The sequence below is a fragment of the Hemiscyllium ocellatum genome, chromosome 7 (genome assembly GCF_020745735.1).
Source record: "Hemiscyllium ocellatum isolate sHemOce1 chromosome 7, sHemOce1.pat.X.cur, whole genome shotgun sequence".
NCBI classification, from domain to species: Eukaryota; Metazoa; Chordata; class Chondrichthyes; order Orectolobiformes; family Hemiscylliidae; genus Hemiscyllium; species Hemiscyllium ocellatum.
The window spans coordinates 72,479,082-72,491,298 of NC_083407.1; the positions used below are offsets into that span (position 1 = coordinate 72,479,082).

The 12,217-nt window shown below is 38.2% G+C and overlaps 1 protein-coding gene across 1 annotated transcript in view; it reads left to right on the forward strand.

Annotated features, from left to right (window-relative positions):
• itga4 (integrin alpha 4) overlaps positions 1–12,217 on the forward strand; it is a 177,827-nt gene that overhangs the window by 55,723 nt on the left and 109,887 nt on the right. Inside the window, exons 5-13 of the mRNA XM_060827973.1 lie at positions 1,176–1,240; positions 1,321–1,450; positions 3,351–3,436; positions 6,095–6,157; positions 6,234–6,371; positions 6,456–6,564; positions 7,262–7,356; positions 8,321–8,411; positions 10,385–10,430. Coding sequence (XP_060683956.1) covers positions 1,176–1,240; positions 1,321–1,450; positions 3,351–3,436; positions 6,095–6,157; positions 6,234–6,371; positions 6,456–6,564; positions 7,262–7,356; positions 8,321–8,411; positions 10,385–10,430 — 823 coding nt within the window. The remainder of the gene's footprint in view (positions 1–1,175; positions 1,241–1,320; positions 1,451–3,350; positions 3,437–6,094; positions 6,158–6,233; positions 6,372–6,455; positions 6,565–7,261; positions 7,357–8,320; positions 8,412–10,384; positions 10,431–12,217) is intronic.

The following is a 12,217-nucleotide window of genomic DNA, read 5'->3' on the forward strand; positions in this document are numbered from 1 at the left end:
GAAGGACATTATTTAGTGGGGACAAGAAGTCGGAGGTAGGAGACATGTAAATAAATATGGTATCAAAAAGTTTATTCCTGTTTAGGTCATTTCACCAATTGACATTAGATCGCCTTTGCAGAAGACAGTCAATTACTGGGCCTATGTGGCTGAATCTTTAATCTGTAAATTAGGAGGAGGAGGGAGAAGGAATTAATGAGAAAACTTGTCTCACTGAGCTTTCAGCAACAGACAAAGTTATTCTCAGCCTGAATTCTTACTGTTTTTACTCCAACATTTGGAAGAACTGCCTCCTTGGGCTGATCCTTTTTTTAAAAAATTAATGTATACAAGGTATTGGCAACACATAATTTTGGGAAGAAGTGCTCAACTGAAGTTCCACTTTATATGAATAATGGTCCTAGTGGCATTCAAGTTCTTTCGAGTGTCATTTATCTTGGAAAAAGTGATAAGATGACGGTAACATTGGCGTGCTTGTTCAGAGTAATTGCTTTATCACTGTTTGAGTATCACGATTTGTTATACTGTGTTTTACTTTGTGTGTACAAAGGTCTATAACTTTGTTCTTTAATATTATGTATTTTATGTATTTTAACATGTTTGTTGTGCTTTTGCTGCTTTAGTCCATTATGAATAGCAGTGTAACTCTGAGGTGCTGTGCTTCAGATGATGCATAACACCTAGGTTTGCTCAGGTGGATATAAGTGATTTATGATGTCTGACTTATGAACATTCATATTTACAACCATGAGCCTGTACCCGACATATGAACATTTCCTGTACTTACAAACAGCTCCTTTATATTGTCCTGCACTGTGCTGGGAGTTGCATACAAATTGACTTGCGAATGGGTTCTGATCTGGAGTCTGATCATAACCTGGATACTGCCTGTACTTTGAGAAATTAATGTTTCAATTATTATTGAGAGTGAGCCTGTGATCTAACACTCCAAAACAGTTAGCTTAGAAAGTGTAGGCCTGTGATTTCTGGAAAAGAAAACTGTTTTTGACTGGGGTTGCAAATTCCACTCCAGAGAATTGCCCACCTGTTGGACTACGTTTTGGGAGGTCTTTGTGCTTTTTGATATTTCTCCTTCATACTTAATTGAGAGATGAATTGGTACAGGCAAAAGGAAGCCTTCTTTGATGATGGTGAAACTCATTTTCTTTCATTAGAAAATCGATGGAATGATAATGAAAAAGGAAGATGTCAGGCAGGAATTGCTAGCTTTCTGACTGAGGTGAGTGGTAATTGCTTCCTATATAATAATGAATCTGAATAAATATGTGCAATATGTTAACCCCACATTTTGTGCTTTAGGAGTTAATCATAATGGGAGCTCCTGGATCTCGTTTCTGGACTGGAACTGTTGCTGTCAAAAATGAAAAGACAGATTCTTTGCTCTTTTACGAAGATGATGAAAATATAGTTCAATATGGAAGCTACCTAGGTATGCAACTCCTGATCATCAATATACCCACTGAGAGACCAGTTTTATTCACATGCTGAATATAAGCAGTTTAAGAACTAAATGTAGCTCCGGTTCAATGCTGAGTAAATCTTAGGAGAACTCTTCCATTCCTAATGAAAGGTATATAACTTTGTTCTTTAATATTATGTATTTTATGTATTTGAACATGTTTGTTGTGCTTTTGCTGCTTTAGTCCACTGTGAATATCAGTGTAACTCTGAAGTGCTGTGCTTCAGATGATGCATAACATCTAGATTTGCTCAGATGGATATAAGTGATCCCATGATGCTATTTGAAGAATTGGGAATTTCCCAGTGTTCTGCTGAACATACCACTGTCAGCAGCACCAAATGAAAATTGGTGAACTTACTGTTCATCCATTCAATCACTGAGCATGGAACTGTGCTGTGGCATTTGCCTAAGTGAGGATAATTCAGAAATAATACATTAATTGTGAAACATGCTGGGATTCCTGAGAATGCAAGGACTGAAGACTACAAATGTGAATTTGTCCTTATTGGAGGACAAAGTTAAAAATCATACAACACCAGGTTATAGTCCAACAGGTTTATTTGGAAGTAGTAGCTTTCGGAGCACTGCTCCTTTGTCATGTAGCTAGTGGGGCAGAATCATAAGATACAAAATTTATAGGACAAGATCATAGTGTCATAGTGATATGATATATTGAACAATGTGTATTGTGTGATTTTTAACTTGGCCCACCCCAGTCCAACACCAGGCACCTCCTTATTGGAGGAGTGTTCAGGTTGTTGACATATGATGTTAAAACCAGAGTTATAGATTAGTTCCATGTTTTGGTATATGTAAATGCTCAGAAATATATGTTACAGTGATTAGAAGAAATATGTGAAAACATAGTTGAATATGATACAAGATTACAGTATTAAAGTAGATTTGTATGTTTAAGGTTAGTCAGTGTGCTAGCACAGAAATCTTGACCCAGATTAAATGCAATTGCAATGCATTAAGCAATCATAGAATTTTACAGTACAGGCGACCATTCAATTTATTGTATCTGTACTGGCTACTGAAAGAACTACTCAGCTAGTCCCATTCTCCAGCTTGATTTGTGTAGCCCTCTAAATTAATCACTAGCAAATAGCTATCCAGGTCATCTTTGAAGTCTCCTTTGGAAGTCTCCACCACTTTCTTGGGCAATGCATTCCAAATCCTAACAACTCTCTGAGTAAAGATGTGATTCCTTATCATGACTTATGTGCGTAGGTTCAGGATGAGAGGGGAAAGATATAAAAAGGACCTAAGGGGCAACATTTTCATGCAGAGGATGGTGTGTATGGAATGAGCTGCCAGAGGAAGTGGTGGAGGCTGGTACAATTGCAACATTTAAAAGGCATCTAGATGGTTATATGAATAAGAAGGGTTTAGAGGGATATGAGCCAGTGCTGGCAAATGGGACTAAATTAGAGTAGGATGTCTGATGGCATGGACGAGTTGGACTGAAGGGTCTGTTTCCATGCTGTACACCTCTTTCGGGATTGCCAGCAAATTGTATCAGTCAACCGATTTTGTAATAACGGATGAGATCAATGACATAGCTGAATAACATTGAATATCATAAACATTTCTTTTGAAAGTACATATTTACTTGCTGTAAAGTTCAGAGTTACTGTTCCAATTTGTGGTAACTACTTGTGCTTTCTTGATTGTTTTCATATGCTCATCATTTGTAATTGGAAATTAATCTTCCGACTTCCCTTGGTTGAAGCTTCCCTTGTATCTTCCAGAACTGTTCAGCCATGATCCATCAGTATTTTATGAATGAGATCTTGTGCAAAGGTTATGAGTGTGAAACTGTGCAGTTTGACGTGATGTGCAACCACATTTTATTGTTTCCCAGGTTATGCTGTTAGTGCAGGACACTTTACTTCTCCAAACAGCACAGAGATCGTAGGAGGGGCACCTCAGCAGGAATTAACTGGTCAAGTAAGAATTTTAATTTCTTTTAAAATATTTCCTTACGTGCAATCTCTTCAAGAAGCCATCTTCTGCATTCTGCTCTGTAACTATAAAAACGACATGATTGACCGAAGTTAGATTACACTGAAAATTCATTCTTCGAAGCCGCTTGAAAAACGATGACTTTGTTGTGCCAACTTGTGCCTTTTTGTTCCTCCTGAATTCAGTCTAATGAAGTGAAACATCTAAAATGGGGAAATTCTAGTAGACATTAATAATCATTTAGCCTGGATTACTCGAAAGTAAAGACCCAGCTTTCTGCTTTTCTATTTACTCTGACTTTTCAACACCATTCAGCATGAAACTTCTAAACTGAGTTGATATAATTTTCATATCAATACTTGGTGTACAAATTTATGTTCAACCTTTGGGCTTGACCATTTGAAAATGAGGGAAGTGCATAAGGAGAGGGCACAGAGATTGACTGGAATTTCACATTCATGGCTGTACTGGTGGTTGTTGTGTACAGAAGTTAAAATAAATTGATTTCTCTCAACTGTTTCTCTGCTTGCTTTCCATAATTGCTAATGTGTACGTATTACTGGCATACACTTTTCTCATTTACACACTCAGTATCCGGCTGTGAATCCTTTCTCCTGTATGCCCCCACTCATTCATATCTTGGCGATCTAGCCAGCTCTGTCCCAGTCCCATTTGTTCCAGATCTGACCGCTTTCTTCATGGAGCCCACAGTCAGCAGGACTCCAGAGAGAATAAACGTATGGTTGGGTTGCAGTTGTTCAGTAGTAACGCTGAGAGGAATCTGATGTACAACATGTACAGCAGTATCAGATAGTTGCAGGATTGAGTAGGCAGGTCAAATAAATTTCAATGAAAGGTGTGGCATGAATAATAATGAAGGAAAGGCAAACAAATTGAAGTTGATAAGTGCTTTTAAGTGGGGGAAGATGCTTGGAATGGATAGATTTAAATGCAAATGTGCAAATTTGTGATTGGAAATGTCAGGAGATCTGGATCAACTGCAGTTTAACAGGAGCAGTAAAATGAGTGAGTGGGATCTGATACACTACTCGGAGTTTTTGATGAGTTGTTATGGATTGGTAGACTGGCAGAGTTTTTGGAACATTGAAATCTAGAGATGATAATGTCATAGATGAAGCTTTGAGCAGCAGATAGGTTGAGACAAAGATTAATGGTGATATGGAAGGAGAAGTAACATGGTATTTATAACTGAGAGTAGATGAAGTCAGAAGCATAGGTTTGAGCTCAGTAAGGTGCCGAGACTTTGAATATACTGGTTCAAATTGAGACAGTGGCTGGAGTGAGATGAGATTTACCACAGCGATACTGAGCTGGTGGTGGAGGCTACAGGTAACGATGTTAGTCTTCTCAATGTTGATCTGGATGAAATCGCCACATATCTAAAAGTGAGAAAACTGCAGGACAGTACTGGGGCAATTGGGTAGTCCAAATGCTGCTGGAGAAATAGTCTTAGACATTATTGTCAGACAGATAGAAGCAAATTTGTTTGCTTCAAATGACATTACCAAGGTGCAAATTTCTAGGTGAGAAGAGGACAGAAATTAGTACCGTGATGTTGCTGCTCCTTGAACAAGGTTATGCTCTCCTTGGCTTTTTTTTCGGTGAGATCGTAAAGACACAGGTTCCAAAAAGTCCAGGTTTGTTAGGGCCAGTTTGATTATAGCGAACAGATACTGCCTCAGAGAAAGGGCTTTCAAGTTAAATAAAACTCTTGTACAATGAAGGAGGAGTGGTCAGTTCTTCCAGCTCAGATTTTCTTTGGTTTGGTTTTAGCTGTCTGGCTGTTCACTGAAAGCAGTCAGTCTGTTTTGAGGCTGCTGGTTCAAGAAACAGCTACATGGAAGAAGGTGTTAATCTCTGCCATCTCTCTCTCTCCTGTAAGACCCTGTGGTTGATTTTGCCTTTTGTGCCAGGGGGTGTTTATGGGGATTATTGCAAGTATTTGGTACATCATCATTAGGTTGGGATAATCTGTTGGTTTTCACATTGGTTAAGTTATTCTATATTCTATTCTCTTTTGTTTGTGTTTCATTCGGTAATCTTGGAAATAAATTCTGTTTTGTTTAAAACTAAATGGTTGAACCATCTGCTTCCCTCCTGGAATATCAACTCTACACCTTCTTAAAACAACTAGCAAAAATACAGTCCGGGCTACTTTCTTGAAATGTTTTGAGGGGTCTGGCCTGGTCCATAACAGTACTCTGATGATAGGGTTCCATGGACTGAACAAGAAGCTAGTGTTCAGATGTTCTAATTTTGATTAGGTAAGTAAAAGTAAATGAGTGGAATCCCACCAAGCTGGGAAATGGAAGAGATATTGGACAACTGTGCTTGTATCAACCATGTCAAGTTGTTCAGGGAATATAATGTACAACAGTAATCAGGGATATTATTTGTAGTTTTGAGAGCTGTTCCATTGTTGTGGTGGTGTGAGTGAAATTTGGAATGCGACAAAATAGTTTCGTTTTTTGGTATATCTAATGGATAATATAGTTGGATTACTCGGTACAATAATTCTCAGTAAAACAGTGTAGAAAATATGGAAGTTTTCTTCGTTCATATTATGCAGGAAACAAAAAATGAAGTGCATAATTTATCTGATGGTTGTGATTATTTTTGTAGGTCTACATTTTTGAACAGCATGAACACACTTTGAAAATCATTTTCACAGCAAAGGGTAAAATGGTATGGTATTCGAATGTTATTCAATTCTGTGGTTCTGTAAAGATTGTAGTGTTTCACTTGTTACTTTTGCTTTTAGCTTGGTTCATACTTTGGCTCATCGGTTTGTGCAGTGGATCTGAATTCAGATGGCCTCTCGGATCTGTTAGTGGGAGCCTCTATGTACAGCATGATCAGAGAGGAAGGAAGGGTGTATGTTTACTTGAATACAGGATTGGTAAGAATTGAAGTATTTCTCTTGCATTAATAAATATTTAAATCTCCAATGATGTAATCTTGATAGTTCCTGTTTTTGTAAAAGGGAGTGATGAAGGAGCTGGCGATGGAGTTAGTTGGAAGAAATTCTTATGCAGCAAGATTTGGAGAGGCAATCGTCGACCTTGGAGATATTAATGATGATGGATATGCAGGTACGGAACATGTAGAATATGCATTTGGGGAATTACATCATTTTGCATCAGGAAACATCTTTGGAGCATTTAATCTTGTTGGACACGTTGTGTAAATAGAGTTGTGGTTATTGTTTTAAAGCATTTGTTGTGCATGAGGGATTTGAATCATGAATACACTGAAAATGTTGTAAAACTTGAAAGGGTTCAGAAAAGATTTATGAGGATATTGCCAAGGTTGGAGGTTTTGAGCTATAGGAAGAGGCTGAATAGGCTGGGGCTGTTTTCCCTGTACTGTTGGAGGCTGAGGGGTAACCTTATAGAGGGTTATAAGATCATGAGGGGCATGAATAGCATGAATAGCCAAGGTTTTTTCTCCAGGGTGGGCAAGTCCAAAACTAGAGGGCATAGATTTAAGGTGAGAGGGGAAAGATTTAAAAGCGACCTAAGGGGCAACGTTTTCATGCAGAGGGTGGTACGTGTATAGAATGAGCTGCCAGTGGAAGTGCTGTAGGTGGGTACAATTACAACATTTAAAGGTGTCTGGATGGGTATATGAATAGGAAGGGTTTAGAGGGATATGGGCCAAATGCTGGCAAATAGGACTAAATTAATTTAGGATTATTTGGTCAGCATGGCTGAGTTGGACCCAAGGGTCTGTTTCTATGCCGTACAGTTCTTTTATGACTCTAGTTCATTTTGATTAATTTCACAACAGATATAGCAATTGGAGCACCCCAGGAAGAGGATCAGCAGGGAGCTATTTATATTTACAATGGAAATGAGGAAGGGATATTGTCCATCTTTTCTCAAGTAAGTGACTGAAATTTAATTTTATCTAAAACTGGGCCTAGAATCCCTACAGTGTGAAAACAGGCCCTTCAGCTCAGTCCACACCGACCTTCCAACAGCAACTCACCCAGACCTATTACCCTACATTATCACTGACTAATGCACCTAACCTACACATCCCTAAACACAATGGGCCATTTTACGTGGCCAAGTCACCTAACCTGCACACCTTTGGATTGTGGGGGAGGAAATTGGAGAACCCGTAGGAAACCCACGCAGATACTGGGAGAATGTACAAACTCCACACAGTCACCTGAGGCTGGAATTGAACCCAGGTCTCTGGTGCTGTGAGCCACCGTGTTATCTGTCAGATATCTGTGTTAAACAAATAAACTATGTCACGATATCATTTCAAAAATCTTGGCGTAAACTTCAGCTGCAAAGTGACAGCATTCCATAAATAAAGCAGAACCCAAGATGTGTCCTGTTTAAATAGTAGAAAAAATGCATTTCTGAAATTTAAAAATAAAGTTTCAATCTTTGGTTTTCTGATATTGACCCTCAATGAACAAGTTTGCCACTTGTCTATTTAAGGTCCATTCCAGTCAGGTGGGAAAATATTACCCTCTGGTATTGTCCCCTGCTCTGGAGCACTGGTGTACCCTTCTACACTTGGGATTTCTGCTTGCCAGAAGCATGTGCACCTATTAGTTCTATTCCAGGATTGAATGATTTTATCAGGAAATCCACTTGGGAAGGGATGGGTGAAGGATAGCTGAGATGGGCAGAAAGGAGCAAAGGGTGGTTGACAGCCAGTAGGACAAGAGAGGAAGAAATATTTCAAAAGCTACGGCTGGGAATTGAATTGATCACTATGGAATCGTAGAAAAGATATGGCACAAAAAGAGGTAATTGATACTCTGGATGTTTTGAGGTATTAAAAATTTAAAACAGGTTTATCATCATTTTGTTTTCAACTCTATAGCGAATCCACGGACTACAGATTAATAATGCTTTGCGTGCATTTGGCCAATCCATCTCTGGAGGTATCGATATTGATAATAATGGTTATTTAGGTAATTTTCAAATTTTCATTAATACGTTTAGTGAATCAAAGTATTTCGTTTTCCTCTGAAAATCTAACGTGCTTTTTGAAGAAGCTAAATTCTTTTGTATTTTTGAAGATTTCTTTAAATGTTGAAGCTGAGCAACAAATAAGTGACACATTATACATTTTAAAATCAACCAGGGAAGATCTAATACTGGATTTTGTTAAGTTACCACCAGAAACAACAGTTGATAGCAAACATATACGAGAGTCATAAATGCCTGTTTTTAAAGTGCAACACCTTTGTCATGTTCCCCATGGATGGAAGAAATTAAGTGAACAGAATGCAGATAGACCTCTGTGCAACAGATAAGAGTTGACTACTATTTGCATTTCTAAAAGGTTTCACCTATAATGACCACAATCTTATGATAATCAATCATTGTCAAGTACGGGTGAATAGTTTGTTACTGTACTTTTGCCTTAGCACCTGGTTTACTTGTACCTAATTTTTTTGTACTTGCAAAACCTTTGATTTATTTTCTTTACAAGCATGTATATTTTGATAGATGAAGTCACCATAGTCGCAGAGGTCCATAGGGCTGGTCTCACATTGGAGAGAGATGACCAATAGTGATTTAAACCTGAGGGTCACCAAGCCTCAGGCAAGGGAAGAGATTGAGAAGGCAGGATCTCCCTGGTAATCTCGGCCTGTGCAAGAATTGAATCCATGCTGTTGATATCACATTGCATCACAAACCAGCCATCCAGTTAACTGACGGAGGTCCGTTCGCTCAGTTGGATGGATGGCTGGTTGACTATGCAAAGTGACACCAACTGTTGACTCGCAGGGTGTGGCGACTTTCTATATTTACTATATTTTGAGTAAAATTCAGCTTTAAAGTCAGTTTACAGTTTTTGCCATTTACCTTGCAGAAGTAGTCGCTGTATTTGGGAAACATCTGGCTGTTAAATCTATTCAGTTACTATGTCATATATAAATTGCACTATACTGAAATTTCAGTAGTCTGTTAGAGTAGAAAATGGGCCTGCCTGCTCAATAGAGTCAGATTTCAGGATGTTGGCTGAGTTTTCACTTCCCTGAAGTGTGACCAGGAGCAAGTTGAACCCACTTTAGCTGCAATGCAAAATGGTGGGATCAGAACTGACATTATTTGCATAGTCAGGGTGAGCCTTGGAAAACTACCTCAATCTGCTTTTGAAAAGCTGAACAGTTATGGAAAACACTGCCTGAAAATGCTGTTACTTACTTGAAGACCTTTCCAATCAAAACATTAGAGGCATAAGATCAATATCGATAAGTATTCATTTATAGGCACTCAAAAGATAGTTGATCTCTAAATTGACTGTTTTATGTACAGGCATTAAAGGCCCTTTCAGAAGCCTCAGTAGAGTGGTTAACAGATTTTAGGTGTCAAGACTATAATGGAAACCTTAAGGCTAGCGTTGTACAGGAACTCACCAAAAGCAATTCATTACAATAGATATGAATGCACAAAAAACTTCACTGTCAGAACCTAAAATTCAGGCAGAACCCCACCAAGACTAGGTTCCATCTAACTTTCTCTTCAATCCAGAGTTTTACTGGATTTTTGACAATGTAGATTTAACAGGTACACATATTCCAATATGACCAGTACCTGTCGACGTAGGATCATAAACTGATCTCCAAACTTAAATTGCTTCTATATGCACAATTGTAAAGAAAGCAAAATGCAAGTAAATCAGTATCCAATTTTGGGCTGAATCAGAAATGATTCAGTGGAAATAATTACATTTTTTTGTAGAGAAAAAACAGTGTTTTGGAGAATTTGATTTCTGATTGTTGAGACTGTATGGAATTTTTGAATGGTGAATGAGTATAGAGCCTGTTGTTCTTTCCCTTATGATTAATAATGGCCAAATAATAATGAAAGGAAATTTGCCTGGAATCTTATTTATTTGACCTATTGATGACCATCAATCTGTTGTTTTTCACAGATGTAGCTGTTGGAGCCTTTATGTCTGATACTGTTGTGTTGCTCAGGTAAGATTGAGATATAATTATTGGGAAAGATGATTTGACAGAGTAAAACATGAATCCCTAAATGACAAAATATAAAGCTGTGATCTAGCAGAACAATATATATTGGTGTAACTTGAGAAATGAAACCTCCAGTTGTTCGATTTGAATGTTACATGCAGATAATTTTTAGCAAGCAGTAAGTTTATTGCTTATTCGGTAATGCTATGTGAGAGTATTTGGTCATACAATTGGCTTACAACATTGCTATTATTTCAGGATACAATGAATTTAGTAATATGCTTTTCATGTACAATGATCTGCTTTTATTCTGTACAAAGGATGCAACATTTCAATGTGACATCGAAATGTCACAATGTGACATTTCAATATGATGCAGTGCATATATGCTTTCATAGAATCTTGAATAAAGCTTTAAAGTGCAGTCAGGTAATATTAAGACAGTGGGCATAATAAAACATTTGGAAGTGGGTTAGTTGCAGGAGACAGCAGGTGACATTATATTTCGAAAATCATGAGTATAGATAGAATGAATAGCCGAGGTCTTTCTAGGGTGGGGAGCCCAAAGCTCAACGGCATAGGCTTAAGATGGGAGGAGAAAGATTTAAAAAGGACCTGAGAAGTAACTTTTTCATGAAGAGGGTGGTGCATGTATACAACAAGCTGCCGTTTAAAAAACATTTGAATGGATGCATGGATAGGAAAAGTTTTAGGGGGAAATGGGCCAAATGCTGGCAGATGGGACGAAATCAGATTGGAATGTCTGATGGCACGGACAAGTTGGACTGAAGGGTCTGTTTCAGTCCTGTATGACTCTGACTTCATGACCCTGTAAGAACCAATCAAGAGAGCAATATCAGGCTTCCTGAGTAATTTTCTAAAATCCAACCTCGGCATCTTTCTCCAATAGAGTTATTTGTTTGAGGGGCACTGCTCTGTATCAGGTTGAGGCAAGCTAAGGAGGACTACCACGATCAGTTTGGAAACATCTTTCTGCTCCATCCTTTAGCCATCCAATCAACTGACTTAAATAAAACACAGCTTAGAAACTGCATTGAATAAAGTGCCAGTGGTGCTGAACTACAACTATGTCCGATCTATCTAAATGATCACAGATTCAGAAAGACAAAGCAAGCTGGTCAAAGTCACAAAGGAAGAGGGGGATTTTGTGGTCTAATAAGAGTCTAAGATTTCCAGAAGGACCCATTCAAAATTTGTAAGTCAGCAGAATTACAATGGCTGAAATTGAATACACATCATGCAGGAAAATTTGTTAAATATGAAAAATGATGTTGAGCTTGCTAGGGAAGAAGTGCCCGAAATGTTGATTCTCCCACTCCTCGGATGCTACCTGACCTGCTGTGCTCTTCCAGCACTCCACTCTCGACTCTCATCTCCACCATCTGCAGTCCTCACTTTCTCCAAGAGGTTAAATAGTAATGCCAAACTTTACTTTTTTAAGTGTGTCCATTTATTGCAAACAGCAGCCATCGAAGAGAACACAATGGCTTACTTCACCAGTTAAAAAGAGCAACTGAATATATTTATATGGTGCTTTTAAAGTGTTTCGTAAGTGTTATCAAACAAGATTGCACATTAAATCAATAAAGGAGATATCAAGGCAGCTGCCCCAGAGTTAGGTCACTATGTATATTTTAAGGCTTAAAGAAAGACGGAAAGATATAAGGAGGGATTCTAAAGCTTAATGTCTTATCCATTGAAAGCAAAATTGCCTGTGATGGAGAGTTTAAAATAGAGGGTGTGTGAGAGGTCAACATTGGATGAACACG